Source organism: Phalacrocorax aristotelis, chromosome 5 (assembly GCF_949628215.1).
Source record: "Phalacrocorax aristotelis chromosome 5, bGulAri2.1, whole genome shotgun sequence".
Lineage (NCBI taxonomy): Eukaryota > Metazoa > Chordata > Aves > Suliformes > Phalacrocoracidae > Phalacrocorax > Phalacrocorax aristotelis.
In genome coordinates, this window is record NC_134280.1 from 70,706,917 (window position 1) to 70,726,508 (window position 19,592).

The following is a 19,592-nucleotide window of genomic DNA, read 5'->3' on the forward strand; positions in this document are numbered from 1 at the left end:
CGCGATGCGCGCTGAGTGTTCAGGGACACGCAGGAATCAGGATTAGATTTTTATTTCTTGACTGTTCCCTCCTGTGTGTGTTTACAAATAACGTAAATGCCTTTAAAACCAAATAAAACCCATCGCTCCGTATGCTGTTCGCGCTTAGAACGAAGCTGTTAGTGTTTAAAATAGCAGATGTGCGTTTCTGTTACTGATTCCTGCCCGCCTTCACTCCCTTTGGGCTGCAAGTCTCAGTTCCAAAGAGAGCTGCATGGACGGGCTCAGGTCATCGTCCAGCCACAATCAAAGGGGTTTTTACCAAAAAAAAAAAAAAAAAAAAAAGGTCTTTTTGGATTTAGGGCAAGCACGATGCCTCTGGTTAAAGTCACTAAAACTCTTTTAAACTCAGCGTGCACCTGAGTGACGTGCTATGCCCAGCTCAGCTGTATGGGCAGAGCCTCACAGGGTGGCTGGAGTTATTTTAATGAGCTTTCTCCTTTTTACCAGAGACTTTACATGCAGTCCGAGCTGTAGGAGCAGGGCTTTGAACTACATTTAAGGTCAGGCAGTGCCCGTGCGGAGCCTGGGCTATTGCCCTGCTAAGACACTGCCGTTAAACCCAGCAGAGCTGCTGGGGCAGCATGGCCAAGCTTCAGCTGTGCCTAAAGCAGCCAAAGGTGCTTCAGGAGGTGAAACTAATTCCCCAATTAGATATAAAAGGTCACACCAGGCCTTTTCTGTAGGGGGTTCTTCATGTTCAACAGCCCTTTTTTCTCTGTCCTCTGCAGCCGGGGCAATTTGCTAAACCTAGAAATAGGGATTTAAGCGCTTCACGGAACTTGAAAAACAAAAAATTGTGGTGGGGGAAAAAATCCAAGCCAGGTTTGTTCTGCTAGGTGGGAGAGGGAAGAGCCGCCTTGGTGGTGAGGGGGTTTCCAGCTCCTTGGCGTTATGGCATAAAGGTGCTTGTGTTCCCGTGGAAGAGCTCAATTACGCCAGCGCTGCACCGCGTCCGGGCAGAGGGTGAGACGGGGTCACCTGAAAATGTAAGTACCGAACAGTGGAGGTGCCGAGCTGCCTGCCCTCCTCCTGGGGGCACCCGCCGGAGGGTGGGCTGGGGGCGTGCGGGGAAAAAACGCCAATCTTCTGGGTTATTGGCACAGGCTGCCCAGAGAGGTGGGGGAGTCCCCATCCCTGGGGGGGTTCAAACACCGTGCAGCCGTGGCACTTGGGTATATGGTTTGGGAGGTCTGGGGGGGTTGGGCTGGGGCTGGACTTGATGATCCATGAGGTCTTTTCCAGCCTTAACGATTCCGTGATTCTGTTCTTCCCAGCGGCCTCCTGAGCCGCTTTGCAGCCCCACGAGCGTGCGTGTGGCGCTGCCCGCACTCGGGCTTCTGCTCAGGGCTTTTCCCGGCGGGTACGTTCCCAAGCCGCCGTGTGACGGGGCGGCGTGTCCCTTCCTCGCCCCGCCAAGCGCTGGGGGGGTGGGAGGACCCGGCAAAAGCAGCCCTTGCGGAGGGGTGGCTGCGGGAGAGCTGGCGGGGGCGGCTTCGCTAGGCTGGAGGCTGGAAATATGAGGGGGAATTAGAAAACGCGTGGCTGGAGTCAGCCTCGTGCAATGCAGCCACAAGCACAAAGCTCTCGGCAACCGAGTTTCCTTTTGGAAATGATTTCCAGCTTATTTCACGTTAGTGAATTGCCGCGGGATGGATCGATACGCGGATAACGACTCCAGAAACTGGGGCTTGGGAGAAATTAGCCTTAATTGGGGGTTTATTACTGTAACACAGTTGCATCGCGTGATTAAAAAGAGGACCCGAGCATTGCTTTGATATTGATTTCAGTGGCAAGATGAAGTTAATAACGTATGATCGCTAATGAGATTGGAGTGGCAAACGATATCAGTGTCCAGCAACTATAGTAATTACTTCGTTTCCATTACATTATGCGAGAGTGTTATGACAAGCCTGGTGGTAATGAGAGCTGAAATTAAACCTGGGGATAATTACCCCGTTGACCCGAGTGACGGGCTGACGTTAAGATAGGGCAGACGGCCGCTGATTTGGCGGCCCTTTGGCTTGGTTTGCAGCATCGAAGGAGCCCACAGCAATCAAGCTACGGGAAAATACCTCATTTTTCCTGGGCCAAAAATGCTCCAGACTCAGCCCTGGCTGCAAACCTGGTGTGCTGCTTTTGGGATCGTAATTTTCACAACTCCCCAAATTCAAGCGGCTTTGATTTGCCTCGGGAGCGGCAGGAAGGGTCGCCGGGGGGGGTTGCGTTTGTGGTTTCTGGGTAGGGCTTGGGCCCTAGTCCCAGCTGGGCAGGGAAGGGGTTGATCTCGGCAGATCCTAAAGCAGATAAAGGGTAAAAACGAAGCGGGAAATGTCTGGAAGTGCAAGGGGGGAAGGCAGCCCACACAGCTGGATTCCCTGCAGAGTCTCTCGTTGTTTGGGGTCGCTCAATGAAGGGCAGCGGATTGCGAAGGCGCCAGGAGGGCAACGAGCATCCCGAAACCCACCCTGGGTTTGCAAAGTTTGTCCTGAAAAAAATAAGCAGCCACTTTTCCCCAACCGCAAACACCATCTTTCAGCTAAAATGCGGTTATGAAGCTTTTATTAGACGTGTCAGGACAAACATTGCAATTTTAAAGCTCTCAGCTACTCAGAAATAGGCTGTCGTGAAACTATATTGGAGCAGTTATTGCCCCTCGTGCCGAGATTGGGGGGTTGTCAGTTTTATCTTACTTTTTTTTCTTTCTCCTTTGGAAGGAAAACCAAATCTTTGCTTCTCCACAGGCATCCCTTTGAAGTCAGATGCGTTAATTACTGCGCGCCCCATAATAAGGCAGCGTAAGGTAACAGGGTTGCTTGTTATTTAACGTGGCCAGGGTACCGGGCTGCCAGATCCAAAGCGGGTTGTTGCTCATTGGCTCCATTTTCCTTAGAAACCTCTGATTCCACAGGCAGGATCTTTTAATCTTTCTCTTCTCCGCTTACTTAAACAAGGGAAAATTAAAAATCATCATCGTCATCGTCGACTGGAATTTTTTTTGGTAAGAAAAATGGAAATTGCCAGGCCAGTCCTAGGAGAAGTTCTGCAAAATTCCGACTTTCGGTGCAGGAAGGCTGTTAATTTGTCTCGACGTGATGGATGTGGGCCGGTGTTATTAAAGCCGGCTGAGAGCCGACTTCAGGGGCGAGCGCTCACCCCCACCAAATAGTCAGCAGGAAGAAAATCATCTTTGTCTCCATATCACAGTCCGGCCGAGGGCTGCTGTGAAACGGTAAACAGCGGAACAATCTGATAAGGAAAGCGGGAGGCTCTTAAGAGATCATTTGAGATGAGCGATGGAGTTTGAACGTGACGGCAGGGTAATGTCCCGGCCGCCCAGCGGCTCGAGCGTGTCTGCCCGCATCGGCGGGGCTTCACCCAGCTCCGGCCGCGCCACGGCCCGGGCAAGCCGGCAGCGGCACCGGGAGCGTCTCCCTCGGCACGTGCTTATCCTGGAAAAGCCCTTTCTGACCTGGTCCTTACTGCTTCCAGAGAGCCGGCAGGATAAGTCGCTCTTACTCCAAAGCTCGTATTGCCCCGCAGCAGGAGTTTCTGCCTCGGAACGGAGAGAAGGGATGGATGTGAAAGCTGCAGCCCACCCTGCTGAGCCCCGCTCCGTGAGCTGGGGATGCTTCCTGAAGCATCGGTGCTTGGGGCATCCGCTCTGCCATCCCGGTGTCCCCGCTCCCCCCGCGGGTGGTGACTGGGAACCAGAGTTTGCTGTGATTTTTACCCTTTCCTTTGTGCGTCGGTCACCAGGTTGGCTTTTAGAAATAACGGCAGGTTGCAGCACCTGCGCGACCCCTCCGGAGTGCCACACGAGCGGGGCCACCCGAAGCCGCTTCTGCAAACGCCGGTCTTCGTCCCCTTTTCTGCAAAACAGCAATCGCAGCGCAGACCTTCCTCCGGCAGCAGGCTGTGCCTTCTCCTACCCTGACATCCTAGAGAGCCTGTCAATTAAAAAGCAGGCATCATTTTATGGTGCTGCCAGCTCATGCTTCAATTGGATTGATTTTATCGGTTCAAGTACATGATGAACCACCTTTTTCCTGCCCCGGGAGGCGGGCGGCAGCTCTCGGGGAGGATCGGCCCGCCACGGGCCCGTTTGTCAGCGCATGTCAAGCACAGCCAGACGGAGCCGACCTCGGCGCGGTCGTGCCGCCGGAGGCAGCTGCCTGTGCTCGCTCTCCCACGGATGTGCGTGAATCCTCACGGCGGGCTAAATCTGTGCATTGCCTCGTGCTTGGCTGCTGCGTTTAACTAACATTTGTGGTGATTATATTCCACAGAGACGCTAATCAGCCCCAGCCATTGCCTGATTATATTTTTTCTAGAGTCACTCACTGGTTTAGGTGCCGCTGTCAACAAAAAGGTGCTTTGAGGCACCAGTTTTCCACCCCCTTTTCCTCCTCCCGTGCCTTTCCTTGGCGCCTGATGTGCGCCGCTAGCCCGGCTGTCGCTTTGGCCGGTGGCGTCTGCAGAAACGGCTCTCGCGTTGCGCTGGCGAGGCAGCAGTCGGATGGTCTTCGATTTCACTTTATTCTGCCCCGTCTCGAAACCAAATTGCTGGCAGCCTGATGGCGGCGGGGCGTTACACCACCATCTCCCTGGGAAGTTTAAGGGGGTAGAGAAACGCTGTTTCACGCAGAGGAAAGGGTGAAGCGTTGCCTTTAAAGGGTACAAACCAAGGGGGGGGGGCTAACATTTCTTTTGTGATTACTAGTTTCTCACACCTGAAAAATCTCCCATGTTTGATAGCAGGTCTTTGCTTGTGTGGACGCTTTCAGGTGCTGCTACTGTGGACCCATCTGCACTTACCTATAGTTTGGTTTTCCTCTATTGCTACGCTGTTATCAGCGGCTCCTCTTTTTGTTTGCGTTGGCGCATCTCCTGGTGTGTGAACGACTGCCCTGTCTAGGAAGGCTGGTGTTGCTGTATAAGAAAAAAATAATCCCTAGTGAAAATGCTGCTTGTACCAGGAAGAGTTTGATTGCTAAGAGCTAAACAGCTTGCTTCTCCTAGAATAAACCGTAGTCCTTTGAAGTAAAGTCCTTGCTAGTTAAACCAGCGCGGATGCATCTCGCTTCCTCACATGTGCCCAGTTCAAGTGATCTTGTAAAGATGTTTTTAAGGGTTTTAACAGAGTTCTGGCTACTCTTACCGTGACCTAAGTATACACCCATCCCAAGCTTAATTTCTTCTGGGACAGTGTCCAAAGGGTGGACCATGAGAAAGCTCCCAGCCTGTTCTTCCAACCACCTCTGTGCTGTAGTACCCTCGCTGGATGTTGGCCCCTCCGTGAGCAACACAGGGTTAGGCCACTCCAGCGTAAATGCTTCTAAACAGTAAAAGCGTGGTTAGGGCAAAACTAAATAAAAAAAATAGCTTGTGTGCTTATAAAACAGCTTTTTAAAAAAATCTTTTATTTGTTCTTAAGCAGATAGATCAGGTCTTTCAGTCCTACTGTTCACGTCCCAGCTGAGTTAGACCGAGTCAGGCAGCCTTTGGCGCAAGCCTGCAGATCGACAGGCCCGGATCTATTGCTCGATCTGAAGGCAGCCTCCGATGACGTGCCAGTCTAGAAGCGCTTTGGCAGGTTTAATTTTCTGCTGACGAGATGACGCTGCAGCGCTTCAGGACCCGATTTACAGCGGGACAACTGAGCAAAACCCTGCTAGGCGGCCCGGCGCTCATCCAGCTTTCTGGGCCGCGCCAGAGCCCGCAGAGCTGACGTTGCACCGACCCTTTCACAACGCAGACGCGGCGCTGCTCGGCGTGGGAGCTGGTGCGGCCCTCGGGTGGACGCTCCCTCTCGGACCCGGCCGCGGCCGTTCACGAAGATCTCTTCAACGGTCCATGGAAACGACCAGCTCTAGTTCTTTTCTCCTCCTCCATCGCAGAGCAGTTGTTTGGCCTTCTGGCCTCTATCCTGCTTGGTACCGAGTTATTCTCGCTTCGTTACCGAAAGTCCCCGGACCCGATGACAACGATGAGCGCCTGTTGCCCGCGTGCAGCAACCGGCCCTGCTCCCTGCGTCCTGGCGGAGCGCTGTGGGAACGCAGAGGGCTGGAACAGCCGCTCTTCCCTGCTCTGTCTAAATGGATCCTCCCGCACAAGAAGCTACTCGGGGAGGGCTGGTGTTTTGGACGAATCAAGGCAGACAACCTTGTTCTGCAGGCATCCGCACAGGTATACGCCACTAGCCGGCGAGGGCCCTGCCTGCATCCTGCCAGAGAATCGACGCAAAGACCTCGGCTAATTCTGTATTTGGGCAACAGTCCTCCCCCAGACCGTTTCCTTGGGCTTCTGAGCTATTTTTAAAAATGAAATGGTAAGAGCTCCTCTAAGGTCCCTTCCCTAGAGGAAATGCTAGGTTATGTGGACCTGGAACTGTGTGCGTGTGCAGTTACTCTGAATACGCTTCTTTCTCGGATAGCTTCAGGGGGAATAGACAAGATAATATAAAGCATCTCCACAGCCACTGCTCATGACAAGAAGGAAATGTATGGGCTATGAAATAGCCTGGGTACAGACAGAGAAATTGCATCTTCCTCTGTACACACCATTTCAGGCAAATACTCAGAAGCCTCTTTGCTATAGCTTGGCATCGCAGGTGAGAGAGACTTACAGCACTACGCCTGTGCACGAAGGCAGGCTTATTTTTAGAGATCCGTTCAAAGGGACGTTGACAAAAACCACCCTCCGGCAAGACACGAGACTTGCAAGTCTTGTATCGTTGACATATGGGTGATTCACCCCGTTTCTCAAGTCTTTAAAAAAAAAAAAAAAAAAGCGATTGTTGTAATGGAGAAGGACGAGCGCGACGCTCCTGCGCGGGGCGAGCCCGGGCTGGGTGGTGACGCTGATAAAGCTGGCCCTGCAAACAGACACCGAGTCACGCCACTGCAGAAGCAGCGCCACAGCGTGTCGGCTCTCGGCGAACGAGAGAATAGCGCCGTTGGTAATTGCACAGAGGCGGGAAACGAGGCAGGCGTGCGAAGCAGCTGCTTTTAAAAATGTATTTTCGTACAGGTACATAACGAACGCGGTACGAATCCAGCGCGCAGGAACTACTAGAACCACCCCTACAATTTCTGCCCTAAGTAGCTGTAGCTGACAGAAGATGTACGCTGCTTCCCTCTATCGACCCTTAGCGTCAGTGCCGAGGCAGAAAGCGCCGGTCAGAGAAGCGTCGGTTTTATACAAGCACACGGTTACAGAGTCTTTGATCAGTCATGGGAAACAACCCTCCGCCGAGTTAAACAGAATGAAAAACAATTATATACTAGAACACACTTAAATCGGATAATTCTATGTGAGTCTGTGATGAAAACAAGGTATTTGTGGCCTCCCTGGCTGTCGCTCTTGGCTTCCCGATACAGAATCTCACTTGACCCTCTTTTGGAGAGGCTGAAGGAGACAAAAAACAGGTACAAAATGATCAACCAGAGAAAAAACAGCGCTTCCCCTCCAGTCTGTGCTATAGCGGAGTGTGGCCAATAAAGCGGGCTGTTGTAGGAGGGTGCGTTACATACGGAGGAACGTTACATAGTTACGATGTCAGTGATGCCATCAATTTAATGATTGCAACGATAGCTTCCCTCAGGGTTCCAAATTCATGGAGGTGAAAAATATGTCTTCTTCCAGGCACGGCTCAGGGCCAGCCCCGGCTCAAACAGTGAAGGTGCGCAGGAAACACCACGGCGGGCTTTGCAGGAAAGAAAAAAACCCACCCGAGTAATTAAAAAGGGTAAAAACGGGAAGAAAAACTGATTCAGTGGTTTCATCTGTTCTATTCTAGACCACTATATTTTCTGATGCGTCTGAACAACCGCTTTTGTTTGTTTGTTCAATACGTCTCCTGATGAATTACAAACTATTCCCGTTCCGACCGGAAGGATCAGGTTGCTACAGGCTGGGAGAAGATCAAAGATCTCAGTTCAGCATATGCTGCGTCACGGGCGCTCCGCTCCTGTCCGTAACTAGTGCCAGTGGCTGCCTCTGGAGGTCCAGAGCTGGGGTTTTTGTGTGTTGGGGTGGTTTGGGTTTTTAAGTGACTGAAAACAGGCACTTTTGCCCTCCCTTCCCTCCCCATTAATTCTACCGCTGGATACAGCTTCCTCAGGGCTGGGACAAGAGGCAGCTCTGCGGCACGGCTGGCCTGTGTCTCACTGCTCTGCAGCTGGAGGTTCTTCCTCAGCCTCCTGCTTCTCCGGCTGAGGTTCCGGAGGGATGAGGTACTGCACCTCCTCGGTACTGATCGCCACTTTGTCAGGTTGAAGCCATCGCTTTAGGTGCTCCAGCGTGCTGAGGGAAAGAAAAGCCACAAGGTGAAACGAGAGAGCAACAAAGCCTCATGGGAACGCATGAAAAAAGGGTCAGGAAGACACTCCGTGTCTATTCCTTTCACCTCCGCAGGTCCCCTATTGCCACAGGTCAGGGCTACGCGAGGCTGCTCCGTGTGCCAGAGGAGCAGCAGAACCCTTCCTTCTACAAAGACATTCTGCTGTAGTTGGGCTTTTTCGACTATGGTTAGAAATGTTTTACGCTCGGATTTTTCTCAATGAAAAGAATCCTGAGCAGGTACGTCAATCTTTATGTTCTTGAAGTACTGGTCTGTCTCTGTAGCCAAAGACTACAATTCCCTCTCCAGCCTTCTGGGCTGGCAGTAAGAAAATTAGAGTTAAAACAAACCAAACAAACCCCACAACTACCTAATTGTGATGAAGATTAGGAAATACAGGGGGGAAGGGAGGGGAAGAAAACCAAAACAGGAAGCACGTATAGAAATGTGTTAATAACTGTAAATAACACCAAAAGATTGAAGAAGAAAAAGGCAGTATGTGTACACGGTAGAATGCTAACCATGCTGTGGGTTCTGTAGGAGCTTAGAAATATATTCTAGCGCAGTTACTGTCTCACAGCCTGTCTCTCAATAACTGGACCGACCAGAACAGATCTACCCCTGCCCTTGTTTAAACGCTGGCTACAATCCTAGAAGTTTAATATAATTCTTAAATGTATGCGCGCACGTGTATGCTCATCTTCTAGGCGCGTGATCCAAGTCATTCAGTACCACCACAACAAAATTAACTCACTCTTGCTCTTTCACAAGAGCAGAATCTCACTCGGTAACGTCCTTGAAATTATCTGTGTGCTTAAAAGTTAAGGCTTGTTTAATTGTGTTGGTGGGTGAGAATCAAATGCTTCAGTACCATTTGGGAGGGACCTCTAACTTCATCGTCACATTCTGGGGAGGAAAATTCTTTCACAGATAACGTCCCAGCCTTTAAAAACAGTAGAAAGAGCAGATACGTCTACAAAAGCTTGGCTTTAAATATAAATCACATTGAAGTTAACTGATCAAAGAAAGAATCTAAAAACTCCTTATAAACACGGATTATTTTTCACACTTAAACTCCCAAACTAGCTTAAGTAGATTTTCTTCAAGGGAGAAAAATAATCTTCTTTTCAGCTAGAAGCAATCATGAAAAATGTCAGCTCAGAAAGGAGGAATATGGAGAGCATTATAAGTGATTGGAAATGTGAGTTTGCTAAAGAAAAGGACCCTCATCTTAATTCACACATCATCTGTAAAAGGGTAATGGGTGAGAGAGCAGCAGCGTTGTGAGAGGGGCACGGAAGGGAGAGCCACTCAGGAAATGTCATCTCAGGACTGGTACCAGCCCTGTAAAGAACCTCAAACCCCACTTGTGTCTGAAGCAGTGCTTAACTGTGCCTTTTCTGAGATGCAGGGAATGGCCTGGGGTTCACTTCTGAACTTAAGCCTTAAAAAAAAGCCAATCTGAGACACATTAGACATCCCCTCCTCCACTCCATTCCTTCCCGACCCCAAATGTGACGAGGGAAAAATTATCAAGAAGGTTCCAGTTGTTTCCACCCTGGATCGCCCCGGTCTGAGGGATGCAGAAAAGAGCTGAAAGTTCAAAGCCTACGTGCTCTGTGCGCTCCCCTCTAGCACAACGCAACTGGCCGTTATCAAATGGTTTCAGGAAGCCCGTGGCGGCCTCTCCAAGTCGCAATGAGACGCCACTTTTGCCATAATGCCCTATCGCAAGTCCTGACGAAACCTTACTTCAGTTTTTAAGGAAATAAAGTCTGTTTGCTGGCACGGTAAGGGGTAGCCGCTTCTCATCGACTTGCTTATTACCTCTCATCAGAGTCATGTCCCTCCACGTAAAATTCAGACTCAAACTTCTCCTGCAGGAACCTGTCCCAGCATTCCTTCTTAGCCTGGGAGAGGGTGCGCAGCATGTCCTTGGAGGTCACCTCTTGAGACAAGCCTTTAATTCTCATCAGTCTTCTCTCTGTGAAGAGGCAACAGAGGGGTTGTTATTGTCCGTATTATGTTCTTCTGAAAGGGAAGAAAAGAAGTAGCTGGGCTTCTATATCAAAAAAAGTTAAACTAACTTTTCAAGACTAAGACATATTTTAAAAGTAATTTCCCCCCCTGTATTTCAAGCCTGCGTGAGCGTATTTCTCGCACAAGATGATATTGCTTAGGTGATGCTTCTGAAGGAAATACGGTTTATGCAGTGAGTCAGCTCTGCCCATTTTTGAGTTTAATGCCTTTCCCGGTCACTGCTCAGTCTCCGTGAAATCGCACGGGAGGGTTCAGATCTCACAGCCATGAAGTTCCCACAACTTCCACACGTGTTGGCGTGGAATACAAATCGCACTAATTGCAGCGTGAATCCAAATAATGCCCAAACCGAGGGGAAAAAACGCGAGCGCGGCACTGTTATTAGCTGGGTGCCTCATAACGGAATGTGATATTGTGAGTTTCTCAGCCACAGGGGACGAAGAAAAGCGCCTCCTCGCCAGACGCAGGGTAATCCAACTACAGTGCACAAAGCTACAAGAAAGCAAATTTAATTAATTCCTCTGGTCACGAAATCCCATTATAATGGTTTCCTCCTTAAATTGGGTCAGGTAGTGACCTGTGATCAGGCTTTTTACTGAAAAGCGTATATCATGTGTTGAACTGGGTTAGCCCACAGCAGCGTGGCCCACCTCTTGACCTTTTCAGAGGTTGTCTTGTGTTGCAGAATTGAGCGGTCACCAAAAGTCTCGGGCCCTAGCAATTCAGATGTAAATTACTGTACCTGCCCAAACACACCGGCAGGCTGATGCTACGGTTGCACAATCGCTAATCCTGGCCAGGTACAAGCCTGGAACAGGTTTATATTTCTGTTGACTCAGCCAGAATGTATGAGAGAAACTTTGTGCTGGTGTTACACTTTCATCCTGGCTGTGAGAACAGACACAAATCTAGTCCGAAGCCTATTTGTAAAAATTAATCCGCTGGCATTTTCTGAACAAGTTGGAACTGCAGCAGTAATTAATACCAGAAGAGCAGCTGATGTCTTGTTGCACCCTTGATCTGATACGAAGAGCTCTACTTAGCATCCTGTGAAATAATAGTCTAAAGCAGCAGCTGAGGCAAGATGGAAGTGCTAGCAGAAGTAAAAGCTTACAGAGCCACTCCTGCCACCCGCTCCTCCTGGCCTGTTTCTGCACGCAGCCTCCTGCGCCAGCCAAGGCGGCTATGTGTGTGCCGGCACGGCATGCCAGGTTGCAAACTGACCCAAAGCAAAAATAATGCCACAGGAGGGAAAGAAGAGGCATAAGGATGGAGCAGGGGAACCCCACAGCTTCCTCCTAACAGGCACCAGGAGCATCCGCCCTGGGGTTGAAAGCCGTTGTACAGTGAGGCCTCTGAAGGGAGTAGGAAATAGTTAGAAGAGGGTGACAAATTCCAAATTAGAGCTAAAGACCGCTTGGCTGTGCTAGGATGTTAGCTCCAGTACTAGCAACCTTCTCATCCCTCATATTAAGTGTTTCTATCAGCTGTTTATGCTGTTCACAATCACTTTATGGCTTTATAGATTATGCAGGAATTTAGAGAAGCAATCGTGGAAAGACGCTCTGCATGATCTGTCATCTTAAAGTACAGAATCCAGCAGGCGTGATTCGGGAAGGCATCAGAGCTTTCTCTCCCATACCTGCCCCCCTTCTCTCCAACCAGAATACAGGCCACAGAAAGAAATTTCACTTTTCTCTTTCCAGAAATCATCTCCTGAGACTCCGTAAAAAAAGTGAGACCAACACTGGCGACAGAAGCGCACAGGATCTATACAAGTTCAGAATGTGTATCCCCTCCCCAAGTCAACTACAGTGGGACTACATGCTCTTTAGAGAAAAACCAGCAGCGTCCCTACCCCACGTATTTTTTGGGGGAAAAGCCCAAATTCTTCAGTTTGTACTTGATGAAAAGTTCCTTTGTGTGGCATAGCTGAAAAAGCTATGACGGTGCTTCTCATTTCCACTGAGGCACTTGCAGGAAATTTGTCAGATGCTCTATTAAACAGCTGCAAGACACCTTTCCAACCAGAGCTGTGAGCACCATCTCCCCGGCCGCGTAAAGCCACAGCTGCCATGGGGCACCTAAGCACACGGAGACATCGAAGCCTCGCAGACACTCACCTAGGGATGCTAAATACACCTCTGAATCATTGAGGGGTGCCCAGGGCTTGGGGTTTGCTTGGGAAGAGCCATCTGGCCCACCGCCCTGGCCTCCTCCGCTGGCGCAGGCATCTGTGAAGGAGTCAGTGAAAGCGTCGCCAGCATCCTTCTGCTCGGGACGCGGCAGGCACGCACAGATTTCGGCCCAGAGGTCTTCGCTGGGCCTGGCCACCGCAGAGTCCACGCTCTCAATCATTCTCATCGTGGAGCCCTGAGGCGGGGGGAATGAAACGATGGACGCGGTGGCGTGGACAGCCCTCTCTCCCAGGCCTCCCCCCGCCGCCCGCGGCATCACGCCAGATGTTTTAGGGATCTCCCACCCCCCCGGGGAAGGGTGGGCTCCCTCCGGGGAGCGATGACACGCTCCGCTGTGTCGTGTTCACACCCGGGGACCCTGCAAGCCCCTCCGGGCCCGAAGGGCCCCGCAGACAGCCAGGCCCCGCCTACCCCGCCGCCCCTTCCCCCGGGAACCCCTGTCACCGCCGCTCCGCGGGGACGCGGAGGGCCCGATCCTGCTACCAGCAGCCGCCTCGGCAGTCGCCGCCGCCTCCACCCGCACCGTCAACACGGGAAACGGCTTCTCCCCGCGCGAGGATTGGCGTCCGGGTCCGGCCAATCGCCGCGTTCCCCCGACGGCAAGAGAGCGCCTATTAGCCCGCCGCCCGGCGGGGGGCGGGTAATTGATAAGGATGCGCGAGGGAAACTGAATCCGCTAGGGCGCCATCTTGGCGAAGGGCGGAAGTTTTCCTGCGCGCACCAGGCGAGGAAGCCGTTACACCTGGCAACGGGGGGCTTTAGTGCGGCTGCGCGGTGAGTGCCGGGGCGCGCGGCGCCGGTACCGGTCACCAGGGCGGGGGAGGCTGGGGGGGTGGGGGGCGGCCCGCGGCCTGCCCGCGGCCTGTCCTCCTCGGCTCCGCTTTCCTCGGTAAGGCGGCGGCTGGGCCCCGCGGCCCCTGCCCCGGCTCCGGCCCCGCCGCCTTTCTGAGGAGGCGCCGCCCTTCTGCCCCAGTGCCCTCCGCCGGGGCGCGGGCCTCCTCCCCTCCCGGCAGCCGCCCGGCCCCGTCGGGCCACTCGCGGCAGTGAGGGGCTCCGCTCCCGCCCGGCCCCGGCGCTGGGTCTCTGAGGACCCGGTCCGAGGCCGCTGCCCGAGGTGCGGTGTGTCCTTCTAACCGCGGGGCGCTGCGGGACGGCAGCGGCGCTAACGGCGTCCTGGGGCGCATGAAAAGGAGCGTGGCCAGCAGGGCGAGGGAGGTTCTCCTCCCCTCTGCTCCGCCCTAGGGAGGCCACACCTGCAGGGCTGCGTCCAGTTCTGGCCCCCCCAGTTCAAGGACAGGGAACTGCTGGAGGGAGTCCAGTGGAGAGCTACCGAGATGATCAGGGGCTGGAGCATCTCCCTTGTGAGGAAAGGCTGAGAGACCTGGGTTTGTTCAGCCTGGAGAAGAGAAGGCTGAGGGGGGTCTCATCAATGCCTATAAATATCTGAAGGGCGGGTGTCAGGAGGATGGGGCCGGGCTCTTTTCAGTGGTGCCCAACGCCAGGCCAAGGGGCAACGGGCACAGGTTGGAACACGGGAGGTTCCACCTGAACGTGAGGACAAACCCCTTCCCTGTGCGGGTGCCCGAGCAGGGGCACAGGCTGCCCAGAGAGGCTGTGGGGTCCCTTCCCTGGAGACATTCACCCCCCGCCTGGACGCGGCCCTGTGCCCCTGCTCTGGGTGTGCCTGCTCACGCAGGGGGTGGGACGGGGCGAGCTCCAGAGGGCCCTTCCAACCCCTACCTTCTGTGATTCTTCACGGCCAACCTACCTAACCTGCAAACCATTGTATTTTGAGTAGCACAGCAAGTGCAAGATGACGTTACAGCAAGGAGAGGTGAAGTTTTGGGGCGCCCATCGAGTGGGGTTTTGAATTCCCTCTCTCGGCAGGCCGCCGCCCGTCTCCGTGGGATGAGCTGCCTGCCACCCTGTGCCGTGCTCGCACTCATGGGACTGCTCTTTGCCAGAACGATGGCCTGGACCTCAAGCGGAAAAACACACCCTGAGCTGGTCAACAACCTCTACAGTGAGTACCGGGGCGGGCTCCCTGTGCAGAGCACGTCCTAACGCTGCCGATGGAATCCGCTGGCACTTCAGAGTACAGATATCTAACACTATATATATTATATATGTATGATGTATCAGTGATGTGTCGCAATGCTGCTTGCTCTGAAATGTTGGCGTTAATATTGCCTGAATTTCAGTGTTTGTCCCAGCCTGAACTTGTTCTATTTATAATTGGAAACAAGTTGCTGTGCCAGAAGCAGCAGGAAAGACTATCCACAGCTTGCCTTCCACTGCTCTGGAGTGATAAGTGCATGACACCTTTTATAAAGCTGCACCACTGTTGCAAATATAGCTGTGTGGGTATGGCCGGCCACACCAATTTGCAGGGTGGAGCACACTTAAAAATAGCTTTGAGCTTCCCCCACTGCTAAAGCTGATTTTTTCCCCCATAAGAGTTCCCGCAGAGGTGAGGTGTGAAGGGATGTTGACCGCTTCTGCAGTCATCGCTCTTAGCTTTAGTTTACTCACTGTGCCAGTCCTGAAACCTGAACCGGAGTCTCCGCTTTCAGGAGTGAAAGCGTGACTCTCTTTGTCTTTCGTGACGTTGGCTGGCCCCAGAAATGCTGCGGGTGTAAGTCCCCGTCCTCTGAGAGAGGCTGGGCCAGCAGTTGGGACCGTGACCTGACTTTGTTTGATGTGGCAGAGACTGAATAGGATGTACTTCCATCCACGGTTTTGTTTTCTGTCCCTTCTCGGATCGCTTATTAAGGCTGAATTCTCCCATTTCCACTAACTCCCTGAACAGAACCCTCCCATCCCATCTCTTTGTGCTACAGTACTGAGGATCTAAGCCCTTTCTGTCTCTGTTTTCCTCCTTCTCCCAGAAAAAGGAATAATTAAATCCCAGCGAGTCTTTGACGTGCTGCTGGCTACTGACAGAGGTCACTACATCAAATATTTCCCGTACATGGATTCTCCTCAGTCTATCGGTGAGTCGCATCAGGCAAGGCATCACCGCTCCTGCGGTGCCCGCGATGACTGCGCTCGCCACGCTGGCAAAGGGGCGTGGGACAGCTCGGCAGGTCCGAGTTCTCCACTCTCGCCCCAGAACAGGGGCTGAGTTTTACAGTAGGTCAAGTAGAGCAAACCCCATCCGTATTTCAGTTTTGGGATCCAGAGGAAAGAACAATACAGCTCTTCGGTGTTCAACGTGTTCCTTGATCGCTCCGAGTCCTGCTTGGGGAGTGAAGCGGGCTGCGGAGGGGTTTGGTGGGTGAGCTGGGAGCTGGGATGAGCAGCGCGGGAACCGCAGCACCGCATGGCCCCCGGGAGCTCGTTCCTAACCCCACGGGAGGAGATCTTCAGTCAATGAAGCGCTTTAGTGCCACAGAGGAGAAGAGTGTTTTCCTATTTTTAGGGGAAAGTGGGGGAGGATAAAGAACTGTTCACACTGGTGATTTTAATTGTGATTTCCTTATTGCATGACTTCTGTCACTCGTTTCCTTTTAGGATACAAGGCTACAATCAGTGCGCCGCATATGGTAAGGTGAAACTCTTCACTTTTAATGGAAACAGAGGAAATTGCTGTTTTTTATTTTATTTTTTTCTTAACTACTAAAGTAGAAAGGTGAAACATCCCATGGGCATGATTATCACGCTTGTTTCTTCAGGCACTGTGTACATGAAGCTTTTCTCTTCTTAACAATAATAGTTTGCCCCATTTAGCCTCAAAGAGTTTGCAGCCCTTTGAGTTGCTTTAATAGCACTTCTGTGCGACTGAGGCTAACCGTTCATGTTGTCTGGTTCTCGCATGAGACCTTTTTTCCTGCTGCTTCACATCTTATTAATGAGCCTCTTCCTAAATGCTGTTCTGTGAAAAGATCTTCCAGACCAAACACTTGAATTGCCCTCTGAATGTGTCAGACAGAACGCCGGGTGTGCTGTGTTTAAATGGGAGCAGATAATGCTTAGAACAAGACAAAGTTTTAGGAGAGGACGCTAAAGTGGGATGTTTCACACCTCCTTGTCCTTGTGGTCCAACACAGCATGCCCACGCACTGGAGTTGCTAAAGGATCAGCTTGTGGAAGGTGCAAAAGCGCTGGATGTTGGATCTGGAAGTGGATACCTTACAGCTTGCTTTGCCAGGATGGTAAGCTCACGGGACTCCAGTTCTAGCTAGCGCAGTGCGTCAGGACCCGTAGCTTGCCGCAGCTGGCATGTGCTGCTTGCGGGGAGAGAAGGCAGTGGGGGAAGGGCTAAACTCTTCCCAGGCCCGCTGGTAGGAAAAAGAAATACAGTAATTTTTGGAATGCAAATGGATGCTGTATCAGCCGTGCAATGTTCTGTATGTTAACCCAGTTCAGGTGGAGATGAGCGTGCAAATCTACTCTGCAAGTCCACCGCAGGTTCTTTTTGCTTTGCTCCTTAAGTAGTCACAGGCTGTTTCTTTGTTTTTTAAACTAAAAGTATTTTCTGTGAAGTGTGAGAAAGCTGGTCAAGTTACTCTTCCTGGGAGGTTAGTTAGTCAAGAACTGGCCCTGCCTCGGAAGCCGCTAATTCTGCCACAAAATTATTTCTTTGGAAATGCAGGATTCCTGGGAGTCCCTGTAGGCAGGGTCTGTGCATCCCTCGAGAAGCCAGTGTGACTGGGACTACTCAGCCTTAAAACCAACGGGGCAGAGTAGTTGCACCTCCTGTTCAGAAACTCTGCTCTTAAGTTTCCTCCTGCAAATTCTCCAATCCCCACAGTAACTTGCCCTATAAAATACACCCCTCTAAATTATAGGAGTTATAGAGGTGTTTGTCTGCCGGTTTCTTTTTAGATGGGCCCAACAGGGAAGGCTGTGGGTGTAGAGCACATCAAAGAGCTGGTACACGAATCCATCAGAAACGTCCAAGAAGATGATCCAACTTTGCTCAGCTCCGGCCGTGTAAAGCTTGTGGGTGAGCTCTCTGGGATCCTGACGCTTGTTCTCTCCCGTGCAGCATTAGGTCCGGCTGCTGCAGAGCTCTGCTCAAAGCAGTTCCAGTTCGTGTCAATGCTTGCCACAGTGTTGCCAGAAACCACTGGCTAAGTAAGCACCGTGCCACGCTGACCCGCACACTATGGTATAAACAAGTAGTAGTTAATGTTACAGGCAGCCTTATCGTACGCCTTACTTGCAAGTGTGCAGTAACTGTCTTAATTCAGTAAAAGATGCTCCTCAAAGGAGAGTGGTCCTGCCACATCTGGGTTTTAGTTTATTTGGAAGGGTCTGTGCACACTGTTGTGGTTTTGGGGAGGATCACTTAAGTCGGCTCTTCCTGTATCTGGAATCTCGAGTCTGCACAAATGCACGGTATTATTGAAAGGCCCTCCTGGCTTTGAATTCTTCCTTCTTTGTTCCCTCTTCTAGCATGGCTCGGGTGCAGAAATCTCTCCCGCTTTTTAAAAAGTAAACCAACAAAATTCAAGTTCCCATTGCAATGTTGTTACGAAGTTTTCACCATCTAGACTGCAGTTGAAAGGATATAGGGAGAATTATTTTTGCGTGGAGTTGTTATCAGAATGAAAGTCTTTTCTGCCTTTTTCCTCCTGTAGTTGGAGACGGCAGGCAGGGATACCCCGAGGAGGCTCCTTATGATGCCATTCACGTTGGAGCGGCAGCGGCAACTGTACCAAAGGAGGTAAGAGTGATTGTGCTGGGTGTCCGTTGCTGTGGGCTGCCTGCATCAGTGGCTGTGAAAAAAATAATGATTAGGGAACCAGTGGAAGCTGCTGATTCTGTCTGTTTTACATGGAGCTGGCAAGCTTCTGCTTTTCAAGGTGTTGTGACCTTCACAGCGTGGCTTATTTCTGTTGTCTCTTTTTTTGGCTGATTCTGATTTCTCTGCTTGCCAGTTGCTGAATGAACTGAAGCCAGGAGGTCGGTTAATATTGCCTGTTGGTCCCGAAGGCGCAAACCAAATTCTGATGCAGTACGACAAAACCAGCGACGGGCAGATCGTCGAAACGCAACTGATGGGCGTGATCTATGTTCCTCTGACAGATAAGGAAAAGCAGTGGCCTCGGTAAAAATTTGCTCTCCCTTGAGGAATGTTTCTTCCTCACAGCTGTCCCTGTGAGCTTGATCTCCCTGGCTGCTGGCTTTACTGACAGAGTCCTGGATTCCTAGCAGAAGCTGTTTGTCAAAAAAGAGGAGAAAGAGGCTTGGCTGTGGGAAGGCACAGCAGGAGAGCAGGATGTGTTTTCTATTAGATAGGGCTTGCAGACTGAGGACCAGAGCTTTTCTTTTTCCTTTTTTTTTTTTTTTGGAGCCTGTGCGCTTCCATAAACAGTGTAGCCATGTTGATTCTGTCACTGAACTGGAGGCCACGACTAGTAACTGTTGGTTTTCCTTTGCCTCAGGGATGAATTCTGACAGATGGATGGATGGATATCTCTAAAGTCACCTCAGAAAGCTCATGAATGGGAATTATGACTGTGGAGGGCCTGTACAGTTTTGCTTTTTGAACGGAAGCTTTATCAGTGCATGTGCTCACAAAGGCAAGTTCTGCTTTAGCAGAGCTTGTTCCAGAGGGATGGAGCAAAGGGTGTTTCTCCAGGAGCAGGGGAGGCTCTCGGAGGCCACGTCTGGTTCCAGACAGTGAGTGGATCCAGGCAACTCCAGCTATCCTCTCTGATAAGCTGTAGGTAACGTCTATTCACAGAGAATTCCAAAAGCAGACAGGAATACCTAAACCTTCACTAAAAATACTCTTTAATATTGACTACTCTGCCTAATGCTTGAAGAAAATAAGATGCAATTACTGTTTCAGAGCAGCAATCTACCCTGATTTGTCAAAGTTTAATTATGAGAGCATGTTCTTTTCCTGTCTTGCATCAACTAATTTAATCTCTGGTAGCAACACTGCAAATTTTGGGGTTAAGAAAAATCTCAGTCTCTTGGTCTTTCCCTGATGCGCCTGTCCTTTGCCCGCCGGCCCT

The 19,592-nt window shown here is 51.4% G+C and overlaps 2 protein-coding genes across 8 annotated transcripts; one reads left to right on the top strand and one right to left on the bottom strand.

Moving 5' to 3' along the window:
- Positions 1-7,044: 7,044 nt before the first annotated feature.
- On the bottom strand, positions 7,045-13,808 carry CCDC32 (coiled-coil domain containing 32). 4 transcript variants are annotated; one of them, XM_075095285.1, is made up of 4 exons: positions 13,756-13,808; positions 12,547-12,796; positions 10,211-10,367; positions 7,045-8,346 (listed from the first exon to the last, which is right to left on the bottom strand). In XM_075095285.1, the coding sequence occupies exons 2-4, from the start codon at positions 12,785-12,787 to the stop codon at positions 8,208-8,210; spliced, it is 537 nt and encodes a 178-aa protein (XP_074951386.1). In that variant the 5' UTR covers positions 12,788-12,796; positions 13,756-13,808; the 3' UTR covers positions 7,045-8,207. The 4 variants fall into 4 exon arrangements, with proteins under 4 accessions (XP_074951386.1, XP_074951385.1, XP_074951384.1 ...); XM_075095284.1 differs by lacking the exon at positions 13,756-13,808 and adding an exon at positions 13,145-13,275; XM_075095283.1 differs by lacking the exon at positions 13,756-13,808 and adding an exon at positions 13,105-13,192.
- On the top strand, positions 13,270-19,467 carry LOC142058120 (protein-L-isoaspartate(D-aspartate) O-methyltransferase-like). 4 transcript variants are annotated; one of them, XM_075095280.1, is made up of 9 exons: positions 13,270-13,395; positions 14,509-14,644; positions 15,510-15,614; positions 16,135-16,166; positions 16,671-16,775; positions 17,449-17,569; positions 18,207-18,292; positions 18,507-18,676; positions 19,014-19,467. In XM_075095280.1, the coding sequence occupies exons 2-9, from the start codon at positions 14,530-14,532 to the stop codon at positions 19,024-19,026; spliced, it is 747 nt and encodes a 248-aa protein (XP_074951381.1). In that variant the 5' UTR covers positions 13,270-13,395; positions 14,509-14,529; the 3' UTR covers positions 19,027-19,467. The 4 variants fall into 4 exon arrangements, with proteins under 4 accessions (XP_074951381.1, XP_074951382.1, XP_074951380.1 ...); XM_075095281.1 differs by having other exon boundaries at positions 13,391-13,420; XM_075095279.1 differs by lacking the exon at positions 13,270-13,395 and adding an exon at positions 13,411-13,510.
- The last annotated feature ends 125 nt before the right edge of the window (positions 19,468-19,592 follow it).

Bases quoted from the DNA above. Each gene is read 5' to 3' on its own strand.
- CCDC32 (XM_075095285.1), bottom strand. From the start codon at position 12,787: ATGAGAATGATTGAGAGCGTGGACTCTGCGGTGGCCAGGCCCAGCGAA. The intron at 10,368-12,546 runs GTGAGTGTCTGC...GCCTCTTCACAG, and splicing joins GGTGTATTTAGCATCCCTAG to AGAGAAGACTGATGAGAATT. The intron at 8,347-10,210 runs GTAATAAGCAAG...TCTTTCCCTCAG, and splicing joins GGACATGACTCTGATGAGAG to CACGCTGGAGCACCTAAAGC.
- LOC142058120 (XM_075095278.1), top strand. From the start codon at position 13,956: ATGATCAGGGGCTGGAGCATCTCCCTT. The intron at 14,645-15,509 runs GTGAGTACCGGG...TCCTTCTCCCAG, and splicing joins GCTGGTCAACAACCTCTACA to AAAAAGGAATAATTAAATCC. The intron at 15,615-16,134 runs GTGAGTCGCATC...GTTTCCTTTTAG, and splicing joins GGATTCTCCTCAGTCTATCG to GATACAAGGCTACAATCAGT.